The following is an 18,136-nucleotide window of genomic DNA, read 5'->3' as shown; positions in this document are numbered from 1 at the left end:
GCTGGAAATGAGATAGTCAGTTTGCTGTAGCACTGCAGCATTTACAGTGTGTGGTATGACTGTTACATCTATAATAATTTCTAGAAAGAATCACTATGCCTTGTAAGGAGATAAATTGTATTTTGAACATCTCCTTTCTTGATGTTATGTTTTCCCTCTGATATTAACTGTAAATCAGAGCCATGCTTAAAGATGTTTTGCCTCTGCATAACTTAGGAAAAGTAACAAGCTAAGCTATTTCACAGAAGAAGTAGTTTTACTGCCCATGTAAAGTCTCAGTAATTTGAATATATGTTGGTAAAGCTTTTCTGCCTGGAGTATTATTTGCTTATGGGAATAATGCTTGGGAAATCTCATGATGTGTGATATTCTTGCAACTAAATAAGCTGGTGCATTCTTAAACAGAGTGCCAAAAAGAAAATGTAGATTTAATCAAATGTATGGAACAGTGTGGGCAGTCAGAAAAGTAGGTGCATCAGAGTTTTTTGTCTGCACATTTCTGTTGCATTACCTCACCCTCCATCACAGAATGCAGTGAGTGCTTATGTCCTTCTCTGGATTGCACAGTGATGGGGGAGGCTGTTGGATCTGCCTGCAGCTGAACTCCACAGCCTCCCTGAGTTCCTTCTGGGGTGCATGCAGTAGCTCTGAGCACTGGAGCCCTTGCCACTGCTTTAACACAAATGTGTTTTGTTTTGTGGTTGTTCAAAGGCTCTGCAGTGAGTACCAGTGAAATATTGTTCATTGTTGGTGTATTTTGTGCTGCCTTCTTATCAGTAGGATTAATTCCAGGATAAGCAGTTAGTCACCCTCTCCTCTTGAGCTAGGGTGATGTGTAAGTATGGATTTAGATCACATATCAGAAATTTTGTAACTGAACTTGCTTCTGACCTGCTGCTCTTAAATGTACAGTGGCAAAGGAAATTAATGTCTAGATTGATAGGCTGATCCCTCACTCTGAGAAAGCCTGTAATATCTATTAGCATAACACAAGGGCAGCTGCAGTTTTGCCCAGAGGCTGAAGATGGTGCCTGAAGAGGAGAATAGAAAGGATAAGCATAAATGGAACTTCCCTTGAGTACAGTCCTTTCTTCAGATGTGCTGATTGTACCTCAGAGCAGAGGAGCATACTGAGCATTGTGAAACACTTCCTCCAAGAGGAATTTCAAGGCAGTATATGTGCTTTGTTACAAGGGTTTTGTCACTTTGCTTTCCCAAGGCAGGTGAGTCAGGTTTGCACCTCTTCTTGTTTAGCACCCAGACTACCTGAGGAACCAAAATGCCTGTCTCCTTGATGAGATCAAGAGTCTTCAATCTCTTATCTTCCTCTGATACTTAAATTTATCCTACAAATCTCTGTTGCCATGGAAAGCTGCTTGGAATGGCTCCCTTGAACTCTTCTCAGCCTTCCTCTCAAAAAATTCCCTTCCCATCTGTCTGTTTGCCCTCCCCAGCTTGTCTCTGGCTGTTGGGTTCCTCTCTCTGGTCCAGCGCTGCTGAAGCAGGTTCACAGAGGTGCTGGTCCAACATTTCTGGCTCCTCAAGGAAAAACACAGTTACAAGCACACAGCAGAAAATGAAATTGGCTTTATATTTCTTTTATTCTCCTAATGTTCTACACTCACCATTTGGTGAAAGGGGGTGGAGGAGGAGGTTGTTTGTTACCTTCCTTTTTACTTGCTAAGTGGAGATGTATGGAAATGACTTAGTTAATGGTTTTCTGGCTTCTCATCCCCAACACAAGTGAGAAATGTTTTAGCATTCAGTTGAGGCCAAATGTTTTCAGATAAGGAGATGATATCTTAAGGCATTTTTATTTATATTCAGTTATGCTTATCTTTCTATATGCTGTATGACATTTATGCTCACGTGCAGTGCACACTATAAGCAAACAGCCTGTTTGGCTTAATTCAGCCGCTGATTTTGGATTTAATGCTGAATTCTTTGCCATAGTATATTTAAATGTTATTGGGGGTAGGTAAGGTTTTGATTCTGTTTACAGGATTAATAAGATTGGATAGTGTTATTTTAAAAGCTCCTAATGTCAAAAGCTGTTAATTTTTGTAACTTTTGTCAAGCTCACTTTTGTGAACTCTAAGTGGTTTGATATTGCAGGATTTTCCTGTGCAATACTTCTACTAGAGAAGAGGTTTGAACAGAGAATTAAACTTACCCTCAACCACCCTAAATCGTTGTTCTAAGCAACTTTTCCTATGGGTTGGGGTATACAATATGTATGAAAATGACATTTTAAAGTCATATAATTATGCAAAATGCTTAGGGTGTTGCATACTAAACACCTGGAATGAAAATTTGCTCCTGGGAGGAATTATTGCATAGCATTGATTCTTGAAAATTTCCATAAGCTGTTCAGACAACTTACACTTTTTGATTGCACAGCAATGGTAATATAAACACAGCAATAGTAATATAAACACATCAAATTTTACTTAGCTAAAATATTACCACTACATCTTTTAATTTAGCAGATACTCAAGTAAATTGGATTCTAGCATGTTCTGTGGATGGCTCACAGCAACTTGTGTGCAGGTTTAAACCTATGGCTGTGGTAGAGTGAAGTCAATATGGGAAACTGGTCCTGAAAAGAAAATGAATTAGGCTGGTGCTGTCAAAAGCTGGTAATCAGACAAAATGTGACCACTGTGCTTTTTAAAAACTTATGATATAACCCTCTGGGGCAGTGAAGTATGTAAGTCTTTACTATTAGAACAAAATTTTGTTTACTGAAAATCTAAAAAATGTGAATTGGCAAGCTTCAATTCTTATTTAAAGAGAAAGATACATCACTGTTTTTTAATTTCCTTCTTTTTGGATTTGCTTGGAAACTTCAGAATCTTCCTTTGTGTCAGAGATCCATCTGACTTTAATAAGCTTCCCATCAGACTACCACCCCAGAATCCCTGCTCATTTATGTGAATCTTCTCAGGATTTTATTGCCTGGTCACAGTCTTGTTGGCTCATTTCAGCCTTTGAAAGCATTTCTCACCTGTCTGTCCTGGCTGGTCAGGAGCTCACCCTGAGCCACCCCAAATTCCAGTGTTTGAACAGTCTGTGAAAGAACACCCAGATGGTGAGTGAGCTCCAGCCCATGAGCTCTGTGCACAACTAGTCATCTACCATAATTAGGTTATTTCACTGTAATCACATATTGAGTTACTTTCATTAGACTTGGCACTCTATTTTTTGGAAATGTAAAGGATCAAACCCAGGTGACTCTGCAATGATTGCTATAAACCCTGTTCTCATTACTTTCTCTTTGTTTATTTGCTATTCTGGTACCAAAAAACCCAAAAAGTGACAAACTTCAGCTCTTTCAACAGGCCCACGTAAGCCAAATAGGTAGTATAACATTAAATGGATATATTAAAAAGGGAAAAAAACCCCACAGAACCTGTTATCTAGCAAAATTCTTAGGATGAAGCCATGACCTAAAAATACAGAAGTCATTGCAAAATGAATTTCTGCAGCCTCCCTCTGGAAATGGGAAAGAACATGCTTGATTAGGCCAGTGCTAACCTTTTGAAATCATGTTTCTCTGATATTTATTCCGTGAAATAATAAAAGGGGACATGTCAGATATTGGAAAACCATAATGTACTCCCTTGCTTGCTACTGCCCTTCTCCAACTTCAATGTTCCTCTCCTAGAGCAAACTTTTAAAATAAAAAGTAAGGCTTCAGTTTGTCCTTTTAGTTGACCTTTATACATTTAGTGGCTGTGCATTTGCAGCAGTTAAATTACAAAGTAAGAAGCTTGCCACCCTTTTTCTGGCTCTGGTTTCACCACCTGTGAGGCCAGAGAGGTGGCAGGTCCTTGGGAAGCAAGTATTTTCTGCTTTTTGTAAGAATGAGTAAATTACCTCCACCCTCACATCTTGCTATGCTTTGTATGGAAGTACAAATTTTTGTATAACCTCCCTCAAATTGCTCCCATGGTGATAATGGAGGAGTTTTCTCCCTGGGCACCTCAGTGAGCTGTTTGTGTTGGGAATTGCCTGCTCTCTCTCTTAATGAAGAGAGGCGGAATTTAATAACTTAAGGATTCAAAAATATGCAGGGTGTCTTGGAGGAAAGGTTTTCCTTTCAGCTCTTCCTCTTCAGTGCTTGCATTTACTTGAAAGTTTGGCATGGGTCTGTGCCCTTCCACAAAGGAAAACCCTGTGCCTGGGGCCTGGAAATTCATGGCAGAGAAATGCAATTCACTTCAAGTTTACCAGGGAATCAAGGCACTGCTTTGAGTAATCCAAGAAAAATGGTACCAAGTTAACACCCTGCAAGGTGCATGTTTTTACCTACATCTGAGGTCAGCACAAATAATTTTATCCAGTATATTTTTGATGTAATGCTAAATTATTCAGCTGAATTCATGACTAACCTCTGGCTCTCATTTTTGCCAGTCTTTTTAAAAATGAAATATAACTATGATATTTCATTAAACAGGGAACAGCTTGCACTGTGTAAGGAGACCCGGCACCACATGCTGTAAATCCTTATGAAAATGGCTTGTCTGATTTACAGTGGTGCAAAATCAGAGAAAAATGATTTTTGCTGATCTCTGTGAAAGAGAGTAAGAATGAAGCAATTAAGATAACGTTAAAGTCCTACTTGTAGTCCTGTAATGATAATCTTGTTGCTATTTGAATAAAATCATCCTCTGGATTGCTTTTTAAACTCTTTCATATTGGTTTTTCCCTTCCTGTCACAACATTGTTTTACCAGTGAAGTGACTGTCCCTCACTATGTCTGTGCAGAGGAAAATTGATTTGGTCCCGTGTTGACCCCAGTTTTGTTCTGGTTTAGAGTTTAGTTTTCATTTAACAAAATCTACACAAGTTTAGATAACAAGTACTTTGCAGGCACAAAGCAGCACCAGGGCTTCCCTGGGCTGTTAGAGCAGCTGGGAGTGACCCTGCTGGGCTCGGGGAAAAGCCAGAGCTGGGAAACTGAGACGTCATGGCAATAGCTGAAGATGAGGCTCCAGAGAAACATTGCTGTAATTTGCTGCAATTGGGAAGTGAAATGTGCATTTCTGACAACAGTGACAGATTTATAGGCTGGGTACACTAATTAAAACCAACTTACTCTAAGATATTGATCTCCAAGTGGCAGCAGCAGGAGAGCTGGGCTGCTCTGTGCCCGAGCGTGGGAATGCTGAAGGCCCTTCTGCAATGACAGAACTTTGTCACATACAAAATTCAGGAATAACTTTGAGCAGGAAGCAAATTGAAGGATTATTTCCTTCTGCTGTGAAACATATGGGGAGATGTTTTGCTGTAGACTGTACACTCATGTGCAAGACAGAAAGAAACAAAAAGTTTTCAATTGCTCTTTACTGTCTCTTCATTGCTGTTTCTTGTTCACATGGATGTGGTGGAATCTATCTAAGAAGTTGGAAAAGAAAGCTACTTAACTAAATCTTTACTCATACTAAATGTAACACCTTGGGATTGTCATGCTTTGAGATTTATCTGAGAAATTCCTCTGTAAAAATTTTCTTGCCCTGGATAAATTGTATTCCTTCCTTGCAACCTGCACCAGTAATCTCAATAGTTGGAGACATTGAGGAATGAAAGAAAAATATTTCTGGTGTGCATTCAAAGCACCTCTGATATTACATCTGTATTCCTGCTTCAGCAATGATTTAGATGGATGTCTCAATACATGACAAGATGACAGTTAAATGAAAAAAACGGAATAATTTTGTGTTTTACAAACATCACTCTAGTTTGCATTTGAATGTAGAAAATTGGAACTTGGTATTTTATTACACACATGGAATTTAAGTCTGTATAAAGCAGAGGAATAATAAGGCTTTCTGAAAAGAATGTGAAGCTTAAAACCCCCCACATGAAAGGCTCTGTAGATGTTTAAGAATACAATAGTTGAATCTGATACAGTTTTATTTATTTATTTGCTATTTCTTCACTAAACTTCACCCTTCCCCCCTATTTAATGGATGTGTCCTTGAATATTCTTCTTATAGTCATTTAAATATCTGCTGAAGTTCCTAAGGCTGCAATTTCCTTGTAATCTTCCATCTGTTTCAAATGCATTGTAAATACAGTCAGGTCCTCAGCTCCATAAAAGCATCCTGTGCAGTCAGTGCAGTTACATGGAATTTCTTCAGATGAGAATCTCACTTGTGATGTTTGTGTCTCCATTTTTCCTAACCCCAAACTCCTTTTCACTGTATAATTACAGGTTTTTTCAGCATTTTAATCACAAGTTGATCGTGGTTGCTTGATTTTGACTAGACTTTGCATTCACAATTACAGGAAATGGGTTCTTGTAATATGGGTGTGACCTTTACAAAAATGTCTAAAACTCCCTTCATAAACTGTTTTTCTAACATAATTTTTACAAAAGGAAAAGATTCGCTTTTATGACTTCTCTTTTGTTGTCAGCCTGCTGCAATGGTGACCCAGAGCATTGTGCTCAAGACTTTTCTTAATTGCCAGGGAAGATGCCAAGGACTGCTCTAGGTTAAAAATCTGTATTTACTAGTTAGAAAGGTCACCCTTGAAAATGTCCATTTGATTTTTTTTTTCTTTTGCCCTCATTGGAGAAATTCCTTGTGATGCACAAAGGACCAAGGTGTATATATTGTTTGAAAGAATTATTCTATTGCCATAAAACACATACAGAAATGGGGAAGAGTAAAAGGATATGATGGATATAATCTACTTAGTCTACTGTAAATGGTTTTACTTTTTACTGCAATTTAGCACAATCATAAATGGAAACCAAGATAAGAGTTGGAGAAGAAAACTGAAGTGATTGGCTTTGAATTACAAGATTTTTTATGATCAGTGAGGAGCTGCAGCAGAGTTGGATTCATGGCACTGTCTGTAGATACCTACTTTACTTTGTAGTAGTAAATCTGTAATTAAATCATTAAATGCTGACTCTAGCAGCTTTTCTGTATGTTGGGTTCCTTTAGCTGTGAGAGTCCCCACATGAAAATCTTTGCTGTTTTTTATGTATATAGTCCAAGTCACCAGGAAATAGGTCCTAGAAGAATTCAGCAATCAAATAATCCTTATTCACTTCTTGTCCAAAACATTTTATAACATTTGTAATTAACCCAAAAACATGAGGTACCAAAGAAGCCATGGCAGATGATTTCATTGCCCCAAGCAGTGTGTATTTTATACCTTCAATATCAGTCTTCAGGGTCTGACACAAGTTGTAAGAACTTTATTGCTGTCAAGCTATATAAAATCCTGGTGCCAGCTTCTTTACACTTGGAAAGTAATAACACTTTTCCTCTCCTATTTTAAAAAGTACACTGTTTTCTTGGAATGGATTTGGGGAGCTTGCAGAGCTGAGCTATCATTCTCACTAATATTTGTGTGTGTAACACCACCCTGCCATGAAACCCAGATCAATGAATCTGTTTCTGTTCCCTGCAAGTGTAAAATAGGATAGCAGTTTTGACCATGATCACAAAACTCTTTAAATTAAAAGCATCATATGTGTCTTCCTTCAGAAACCTGCATAAGAAATCTTGAATGATTCATATCTTATTTTTAAATCATAAGCTTTTGTTTCACCTGGAGTTCATGCTTTCTGTGTCTGAAAATGATGAAAATAAGTTGCCTCTACTGGTCAAGAGTACATACTGAAATAAAATAAAAATAAAGATTTTTATGGCTTCCCATGTTAGTTTAGGCATGTTAATTATTGTATGTAAATGCAGAATGTAAAATTAAAAACATAAACTTAGATCTTACAGCAACTTAGTAAAAATACATGACTGAAAGTGTTTGGAAATTTAGTGCCAGCAAATTGAATTGTGCTGCCTATTTCTGATGATGTCAAAATAAGCAGCACCTGCCCTTGTGCTGTATAAAATGTGACAAATTCTGTAAATCATAAGACGAATATTAGAAACAAATCTGTATTGGGCAACATTACAGAGCAATTGCAGGCTCTGAGGCCATTGTGTGAAGCTATTTCCATTTAATGAGGACACTGACAGATTGCTGGTTGTCCTTGGAGCCCCATCCTGTTAATTCTCTATCAGGCATCAATGGGCTGTGTGCTCTGAAAGGAGCAGGACGAGCAGTGAACTCAGTCCCTGGGGACAGAAAATCTCCTTCTGCAGAGTCTGAAAGCTTCCACCAAGCCTAGTGAACCTTGGAGATGAAATCCCCTCAGACATTATGTCTGGAAGTTCAGAGCTCCTCCAGCACGTGCATTGCAGTTTATTTCTGCTGTAACTACAAATTGCTGGGAGTTTGTTGGGTTGCATTCACCCGTTTACAGGAATGTAAAACTTCCTGCTGGAGCGTTGTTTAACTGTGGGTGGCTGTCCCCAGGGAGCTTCCTCAGTAGCGACTGATTTGAGTTGTCTTCAAGTGATCCAGCACTTGGAAATTTCCTATGGAAATACCAGATTGTTCTTTTTGGCAAGTATTTTGATTAGCTGTAAGTACCTATGATCAGTGTTGCTTACTGATGGTCTGAAAATGATAAGCCACAGAAAGTTACTGGAATGCAATGGAGGTTTGGCAGCTCTGATAGAACAGAAAGCAGAAGAATCAGAGGTTCTGTTCTCTTTGGAGCTGTACCAAGTTGCTAATCTTTTGCTGTGTTTGGTGTTCTAGGATGTCATGTCCACGTTCTTCCAGTTTGGGGCTTCCATCCAGCAAGAAGCCATTATCATGCTGAAGATCATGCAGGATTATGACTGGCACGTGTTCTCTCTGGTGACCACCACTTTCCCTGGATATCGAGATTTCATCAATGTCATTAAGACCACTGTGGAAAACAGTTTTGTGGGCTGGGACATGCAGAACGTCATCATACTCGATACTGCCTTTGGAGATGCCAAGACCCAAATCCAGCTGAAGAAAATCCATTCCTCTGTCATCCTGCTGTATTGTTCCAAGGATGAAGCTGTCTACATCCTGGATGAGGCTCGGTCCCTGGGCCTTACTGGCTATGATTTCTTTTGGATAGTTCCCAGCCTGGTTAGTGGTAACACAGAAATCACTCCCAAGGAGTTTCCTTCAGGACTCATTTCAGCAGCTTATGATGAGTGGGACTACAGTTTAGAAGCTCGGGTTCGGGATGGCCTTGGGGTCATTGCCACTGCTGCCTCAGCCATGCTGGAGAAGTACTCCTTCCTTCCTGAGGCACGGACCAGCTGCTACGGACAGCTGGAGAAAAACGACCGGCCCTCTCAAACCTTGCACAAGTAAGGATCATTGCTTTGGGTTACTTTAACCTCTGCAGCCTTGATAGTTTTCTCTTTTGTTGCCACTGTGTGTTTCTTGAAGGAGAATATTCTTTTTTGCTAATCCCATTGAGCCCTTTTTAAGCAGAGGTTTTCAGATGTTGCAGGAGCAAGTGCAGGAAGTCCTCCTGCACAGATAGCTGTGCTCCTGGAGGTGATGTGTGCTGTGCAGAGCAAACACTGCTCTGAATCTAGAGTAGAAGATGGCAGAAATTGGTCTTAGAGGGTATGGAGCCGAGTGAACAAAATAGGACTGTTGTGTACTTTAACCAGGAGGTAAAATTGCCAAAATGCTCTGGAGGCTGAGCCTGTATCACTTGCACCAGCAGGAACCTGGTCATATTTCAGAAGACCAGCAATGTGCAGCATTAAAGCACTGTCCCTGGGAATTATAGAAATATTAGATTAGTTAGGCAGCTTTTATCACATAAGAACTGAAATCTGTCCCCTTTACTTGTAAGGGTCTATTTTTGTCACCTCTGATAGAATAACTGTGAAACTTAACCAGCATTAATCTGAGCTGATTTAGATGTTTTCTCTAAGCAGTTTGTCAGATGGGAACTCCCAAGGTTTAAATCAGGATTCTTTTTTTTGTTATTATTATTTTTCCTTTTAATTATCCCTTTCAGACATGATACTTCTGATTACTTCTATCCAAAATGTTGCGTGGTAATATATTTCTTTATCTGCTCTGTCAGAGGAAGTAGGGTATCTTGCATATTTTTAATAGTTCTTGTCAATATGGAAGCTACTAAGAAGTATTTATGACCCTTGTTCAAAGCAAATAGTGCAGATGAAGTGCTTTCTACAAAAAAAAGCAGGGACAGGAAGGAAAATTGGTGCTGATTTCAAAAGGGAGATTTTGGAACAGTTTTCATCTTGAGATGTATGTGCATATTTAGATTAGGATTTGATTACCACACCATGTCCTGGAACAGTTGTTTTCCATGAAAACAGCCTCTTTGCACACAGCATTCTTCAGAAGCTTTCTTAAAAGCCAAATGCAACCAAGTAAATTGATTTTAACATTTCCTTAGTGAGAACTTACCTTTAGTATGATGCTTGCAGGTTTTTTTGTACTTCCTTTCCTAATTATGAACCTCTGCCATTAAAACTACAAATTCCCTGGAGACATTGCAGAAACCCTGTGATTCTTTTCCTGATTTCCCTCATTATTTTAATTACCAAAATAACAAGCTAATGCTCTAATCCAGTGACTGTTTGGTACTTTCTGCTTCCTAAGCTGACCAAACCTGGGAGAAAATTCTAAATCAGATTTTCAGGACTTGAATCACTTTGTAAGTAACAAATGGGGCAGGACTTGCCCCTGTGGGTGGCTGTGTGGCCCAGCAGGGCTCTGGGAAAGCCGTGGTGTGTCAGGGCAGAGCAGGGGGAGGCACTGCTGGGGGACTGTCCCCCCCATGGCACCCCCGTGCTGGTTCTTAGTGTGTGTGCTGGCAGTTCCAGGGAGCAGTGGGAGCATCCTGGTAACCAAATTCTGTGCCAATTCTAGCAGCAGCACCTGACCTACAAACCAAGCAGTCCACTATTAATAATTGAACTCCAGTTTCTGTGAAATTAAAGTTGTGTTCTGTCAGAAGTGTTGGGGTTTAAAATACTCTTGGAAGGGGCACAAAAACTTGAACCTGTCTTGAACAAGGCTCCTTCCCTATTGTCTGGCTAATACCCTAGTGTAGGCTTGAATTAAGTATTCAGTACTCAGCATAAGCTGTCTGTCTCTAAATAATCTTTATTTTCTCATTAAACCTGCATGAGTACAAGAACAGGGCTTGTGAGTGCTAGGGTAGTGAGATTAGACTTCACCAGGAGATTCTGCAGCATGCAGTGCATGATGCACCCAGGAATTATTAATAGGAGAAGCTGTAGTGCACTGTGGTTAAAAAAGTCTCCTCCTGATGTGAAACACTGAGCTATGAAGTAAAAATACCTTTCCTGTACTGGAGATTCTTTGAGCTTCTCCAACACCACAAGAACAAGAAGCAGGCTGTTTTTTAATTTAGAAATGTCAGAATTATACTAAAATAAATAAACTTTAAATAGTCATTCTTATGTAATAACTCCCCAAGACTATTCCTGTCACATATAATCTGCTAGCAAGGCAAGTATATCCAAGCATTTACCAGTACTAAGTAATCCTGGGGAGCTGACCAGTCTCTCCATGGAAGGTGAATTACATAAATTTATTGGACTTTCTTATCCTCATCACTAAATTCTTCTCTTCTACTTTACATGAAAAATCAATTCCCTAATCAGGGTTTTGTTGTGAAGTGGAATCTTCACAGTTTCAGGTCCCAGACAGGGCAGTTTCATATTGTGAGCTACAAGATAAATGTATATGTGCTGTACTGAGAAACTAACCTGAGGGAAGGATTTTGGAGCATGCTCCAGTGGAAAGGGCTGAAGTAACTGTAAATGGCTTATGGACCTGGGATCTGCTGTGCTCTGCCCCCCTGTCCATCTGGGAATCAGTGCTGGAGGAGTAGGGCTGGAGAAGAGGACCCTGCTGCGAGCTCAGAAGCAGAGAACTCAGAGGAAGTCAGGGAAGAGGCTGTGTAAGGGGATGCCTGAGCAAAACAAAGCTCAAAATAGAGAAAAACACCAGGAGTTTTAGGTTCCATCTATTGTCATGACAGTCTAATTCCACTTTAAACCCAGGATAGTATTCTGAGGCTATGTTATAATAGCTAATTTGCTTGTAAATGGAAGTTAATAATGCTTTATGTGTGACTTCCCACATCTAGATAGCAATTTTATCTCTGTTTGTGAAGAAATTCTATGTAAAAAAAGCAGTGAAGTAAAAGCTCCTCCTCCCTCTTTCTCAAATCCTTTGAGTATTAAATTGGTTTGAAGATATATTTGTTTTGAAGCACACAATTTGTCTTTCCCCCATCACTGCAATTCTGAGATGCTTTTATTGCCTTCTTAGACCCAGAAGAAAATCAGGTTTGCCTTAGTTTTTGGAATGATCTGATCAATGCTCATTTCTGGTACACATAGGAAAGCCAGTTTTTCTCTATGAATAAAGGATTTATAATAAAATACAGGGCTCATTTTCAATGCATTAAAAGCACAGATATGTATGTATATTTGTATCTGTATTGATTCAGATCATCTTTTTCCATCTGTGTAAGACCCAGATCTCCCAAGGCAGAAAACCATGATTGTGTGAAATACTGGCACAGCAGGATAAATAGAATTAGCACCTCATTAATGCCAAGTCAGTTGAACAAACTCTTCTTCTCTCTGAAAAAGGGAAAACACAGAAGCAAACAAACAGCAAAACACAATAACCCTGCCAGTCCTGGGAAATGCTGCTGCTTTGTGCATTGAAATGGTGCTGCTTTGTTTCCAGGTCCTGACCCTGGGAGAGACATTTCTCTGCAGCATTTCCAGCCCTGCTGGTCCTGAAAAGGAAAAGGATTTGTCTGTCCATAGGTGTTTGCCATGTGGGGCTGACATTTGGGGAGATTCTGCTCTGAAATGCAGCCCAGCTGTAGGCAGGATTTAGAGACCCATCCTTCAGCACAGAAGGTGTAAGTCCAGAAAGTATTCTACCCTTCCCAAGCAGAATGTCCTTTATTTGTCATCCCTGAACCAGGAGCAATGGGCAGTCCACAGGGCCAGGGACTAAAGCCCATTTGTCCTTGCTGTTGTGCTGCTGCTATCCTTCAGCACAGCACCTTCCTCAGAGAGGGCTTGCTGTCCCCCTTGTCATGATAGTCAGTCACCAAATTCAATATTTTCATTCCAGTTTCCATCATGACAGATAGATTTTGCTTTTGAGCAAAATCTGGGATTAAAGGGACACAATGGTTTGATGAATAATCCAGCAAATCTGTTTAATATTTTCCCACTTACAGATCAACAGCCAATTTGTAGAGGATTTGTTCATTAAAGTCAGCAGACTTGGGAACAATAGGTATCATCTTCTTTATTGGATGATTGAAGGTCTGTAGATATTTAAGTAATTATATATGAGTCCAGAGTAAAACTAAACTTCACAGGCAGCAAAGGAGGGATTCTGTAGGGGAACACTCTGCCCCAGAGACTCCAACGTGGTGCTGGTTTGCTTACAAAGTGATTCAAGAAATTACTGAAAATCTGTATTAGAATCTTCTCCCAGGTTTATTCAGCTTAGGAAACAGAAAGTACCAAGCAGTGACTGGGTTAGAACATTACCTTGTTATTGTGATAATTAAAACAATTTAAAACAAGAGAGCAAGCCTGGCCTCTGGCAGTGGAGTGGAGCCTGCCTGCAGGGCTGAAAGCAGGGCTCACCATCAGCAGATCAGGGAATGCTCCATGAATGAGCTGCTGCAGGCACCATCCTCCCTGCAGGAAGCCAGGCACACATCATGGGGAGAGTTTGGGCTGCTTCTGAGGTGGTGCAGCAATACGTGATCAAATTAGGGCTGGGTTTGAGATGTTGATGCTGATAACAGCATTAACCTGCTAAACATTCTGGTGTTCAGTGACACTCACCTGTGGCAAATCCAGGGAGTTGGGCTCTTCCTAACTTTGCTCCCTCCCTTTGCCTCCCTCTCAGAAGGGTTCCCCCAGAGTTTTGCTGTTGTCTGCAGAGCTGGGGCAGGATGACTTTTCCAGAGCCAGTGGCAGTCTATGGAGCAGCTGGCAGGAGGTCCCAGAAGCTGGCAGGCTGTTCCTTTTGCTCAGTCACTGAGCAGATCCCTCCCAAAGTTTTACTCATCCTGCTGGCTCCAGGCCCAGGGAGACAGCTCCAAAGCAAGGGACCCTTGTGGAAGAGCAAGGGCTGGGAGGGGGAGGAGGAGGAGGATGCACAAAGGGGAAGAAATGACTCTGCATCACTGCAAAAGATTTGAATTTATATTAAAAAAATCCTACATAGCACAGGATATAGAATTGACTTAAAAAAACTGCATCAGTTCCTTGTTTATTAGAGTGCTATTGTAGATGTATTTCTTTATGTAGTTCACACATTATATATTCTACATTAAGCATTTTCTGATCTAATTTTACAGAGGAAATCTGTTTCTTAATGATAAATAATGTGTCTTGGGGGTTTCTGCTGATAAGTGTCATTCAAATGTCATGGTTGAATCATAGCAAGGAAGTTCAGCAGTTCAGAGCCTCAACAAGATAGAGAAGAAAAGACAAAATTTGGATTCACTCCTGCTTTTTTAGGTATGAGGCTGAGTGAATGCCAAGCCCAGATAGGCTGGCTGTCTTGGTTATTGAGATGGTTGGGTTTACACTATTTGCAGGAAAGAGAAATATTGCCAGATAACATGTAGGTTTTGAGGTATTTCATCTGCTTTAAATCTCAGTTTGGAAATTCCTTCTTTGAGAGAGAAGAGGGAGAGTTTCTCTTATGCAAGATGAATTTCCCCAGGCCTCTCCTGCTTCTCTTCATTGCCTGCAGTTCTCAGAGATTTGAAACCCTGCCCCACGGTGAAGAGGACACTAAATAAAAAATGATAGTCCCTGATGGTGGCACCTGGGGAGTTGATCAAGTGTGATTATCTCATCTGAGGGCAGGAAATGCAGCTCTGAACTCATGGCAGAGAGGAGTCCCCTGGCCCTTCTGCTCCCTGCAGCTCCCAGGCCCTGTGCTTTGTTTTACAGGTCTGGGGACTAAGTTCTCTCCTCAGAAGGGAGCTTAGAAGTGACACATTCTCATTACTGCCCCTGCCTTCCCCACTCTATTTTTCCCAGCTGCTCCTGTGTTTGGGAGTTGCATTCTAGGTGAATTTCACACTAATTATAAACAATCCTCTTCCTGCAGAGCTGATTGTGTTCCTGAGCCTGGCCAGTCCTGGAGGGTCTTTGGGACACAGGTGGGTGGGCAGGAGAGGGTCCCTGCTGAGGATGCTCCTCCCTGGCATCCCAGAGAGAGCACCTGGAGGGTCCTGAGGCTCCACAGGTGGCCTCACACCTGCCTCTGTGTCATGGCATTGCTCTGCTGTGCTTCCATTCTGGCCTTGTTGGCTTTCTCAGGTCACCCTGAGAAGTTTTTGAAACCAGGGCTAGGGTCAATCTTTGTTGGTAAAAAGTGACCTTAATAATTGACTTAAAATTATGTTTTTTTCTTTAAAATAATGCCCAACACAGAATCCACTAAGCCTTCTTGGTTTTGCTCTCAAATCCTTGGATGTGTTAGGAGAACACTTGTGTTTCTTGGATAGACATATACATGGTAAACCTCAAAAGAAATGCCACAGCCCGCAAACATATTTGCTTTTTCTACCATAGAAGTAGAAAACCTCAAAGACTCTGCTCCAGGATTTCAACTGTTCTCATCCAGTGCAGGAAATCCTTAACAAACACTCATGGATGAGGAATTCCATGTCTCCTGTGAGGAGTCTGGCCAGGCAGGTGCCTCTGTGTCAGCAATATTGTATCCAAGCAAATGAAAACGGAGCCCTGGTCCCTTTGGCAAAGCCTTCACCCATTTGTTAATTGAATTCGAGTCAATGAAGTTGTGAGACTGTGGTTACAGAGCAAGAAAACCCAGCTTTTTCAGCATGTTCTGGCTTTCTGGGTAAAGTTAGAGTTTTGACAGGGATAAATATTGCAGTTTTGGCATTAATCTGATGCTCTGTGTGGACTACTTGATCTTACTGAGGCTTATAAAAATATAGTTGAAAACCTTTAGGGAAGTTTGTAACCTGGGTGCTTCAAAGGCTTGCTGTGAATACAACAGCAAAAGTGTCCTGCTGTGGTGTTCCAACACCTCTCAGTTTTATTGGGAAGGTGACAAGCAAAAAAGAATTGTATAAATGTTTAAAAGTGTTGTTAAATACATAGTTAAGGTTTGGTTCTTAGCAGGATAGAAAACCTGTTTTGGATTCGATGTGAGACTAGCTTAACTTCTGTCAGGAAAAAAAATGCCATTTTGTATCACCTGGGGAATCTTACAAATTTCAGTTTGCAAGTTAATTAAGCCTTCAGTGTCATAATACCATCACAAGGCCTTGTGCTAGCGTGCCTTTGCAAAGGCTGTAGCTTTAATGAGGAATGAAAACAGATTAACTACAAATCCAAGGTGTGCTGCTAATTGCCCCATCAAAGTAAGGAGTTCAAATAACTAAACACCTCATTTAGTTAAGAACAGGAATTTGCATTTCCAAAGCTACTTCAGAAAAATATTTTATCCAGTCCAGAAGCCAAAGACCTCTCGCACAGAATTAACCTTGGATAAACTTAGAACTCCAGAAGAGTAACATAAATTCTTCCCAGCATTGTTCCTAACCAGGAGCAGACAAGCACTGGGCATTTTCTGTAGGACAAGCAGTTTGGGATCGTGGCCAGCAAAAGCAGAGCAGGATTTCTGTCCTTTGCAGAGGAAAAATGACAATTCAAAAGCCAGTGTAGGTTGTAGGCATTGATTTCTGGAGAACACAGCAGCTGATGAATTTTGTACAGAAGGATGTGCTTGGGGAAACAAGAATCTCTTTGAAGTTCTTTTTTCTTGCTGCAGTGTGAGAATCTGGGGTAGCTCAGAGTGCGTCACTCACACCTTTGTATCAGGATCAGAGAATACAATTTTAAGAGACTTTTCAGATTAGGGAATTAAAAAAAAAAAAACCAAACCAAAAACCTTGCAAAATGTGTTTCCTCACTTAATGGCTGGTAAATTCACATGATTTAAAGTATGCACTGAGCTGAATTTTTCCCTTTAGGGTTGTGGTTCATATTAGTCTTTTTGGAACACTTGAGCTTCAGCCCTGCATCTTGTGGTGGCCCTTGCCCAGCTTCCAGGCTAGGACATTTGAATGTGAAGCCCAAAATATCATGAGTAGTGTTTGAAATTGGGGATGATCCCATTGAGGGAGGTTCAACCTCCAGTGCAATGAGATTTTCTGGGGGGTTAGAAGCCCAGGTGAGCCCAGGAGCCCGATGGAGTGCAGGGTGTGTGTCGGGGGTCCCTTGGCAGGGACACACTGCCTGGCTTTCAGCTCCAGGGGAATGAGGGGGTTTCTGCCTGGCCTTGTCAGGGGATGCATTCATTGTGAGGGGTGTTACCTCATGGGTGTGAGCTGGGACAGGGTGCAGAAGTGCAAATGCAAGCATTGCCTGTTTTCACAGCACATCCCTGGTTTCCCCTTGTGCTCTCTTCCCAGGCATCCCACTCCCTGGGTCACAGTGAATGTTATGCTGGTTCCTTACACCTGAGCACAAGCAAATCCTCTTTGGTGTTTGCTGCCTCTCAAGGTGGCAGACAAGCTCTGTGTTCCCAAGCAAGATCTTTCACTGTTGGATGAAAAATGGAATATACAAGAAATTAGTTCTACTGGACAGCAAAGTTCTGTCAAGGGGAAAATTTTGACACTGGAAGTCTGTAATGAGATGTGACTTATTACAATGGGTGAATTTACAAATTGCTGTCAAACTGGTGCTGAATGATGTTTATGTGGTTGTTCAGGTGTACATTTATTTATTAACTGTTAGGATACAATGCCATTATTTCTTCTGGGTTTATACATGTTTATTTAATGTGCTTCTGCTACTGGGATTTTTAGGCAGCTATGTCAATACAAAGCCTTCTCCTTTGAATCTGGAGCTGAGGAATTTTGTCTGTGTCACATTCCCCAGGAGATTATGCTGCCACTACTGTTAAAAAAGACAACCATAACAACGAACCAACTAACCCAAAAATTCCCTCCAAACCCATACAAACATATTAAAACTGTGTTGGTGTCTTGTGGGTAAATCACTACAGGTAATGTATGAAGAACAGTGAATTTCTGCCCTTCAGAACACATCTCCCTTTAGGAGGGAAACCTGCACTTTTGTCTGCATCAGTCTTGGGCTGAATTTCTTTCAAATAAATACACTGAGAATTCAGAACAATTCAATGTGAATAACTTCAGACC

General features: G+C 40.7%; 1 protein-coding gene across 2 annotated transcripts in view; it reads left to right on the top strand.

The window, feature by feature from the left end:
* The window catches only part of GRIN2A (glutamate ionotropic receptor NMDA type subunit 2A), a 157,422-nt gene that overhangs the window by 76,557 nt on the left and 62,729 nt on the right, over positions 1–18,136 (top strand). For both annotated transcript variants that reach the window (XM_050980031.1, XM_050980032.1), the window contains exon 3: positions 8,629–9,221. In XM_050980031.1, the coding sequence (XP_050835988.1) occupies positions 8,629–9,221 (593 nt within the window). The remainder of the gene's footprint in view (positions 1–8,628; positions 9,222–18,136) is intronic.

Source organism: Serinus canaria, chromosome 14, assembly GCF_022539315.1.
Source record: "Serinus canaria isolate serCan28SL12 chromosome 14, serCan2020, whole genome shotgun sequence".
Lineage (NCBI taxonomy): Eukaryota > Metazoa > Chordata > Aves > Passeriformes > Fringillidae > Serinus > Serinus canaria.
Note: the sequence above shows the minus strand (reverse complement) of the source record. Positions and strands in the feature narration are given on the sequence as shown.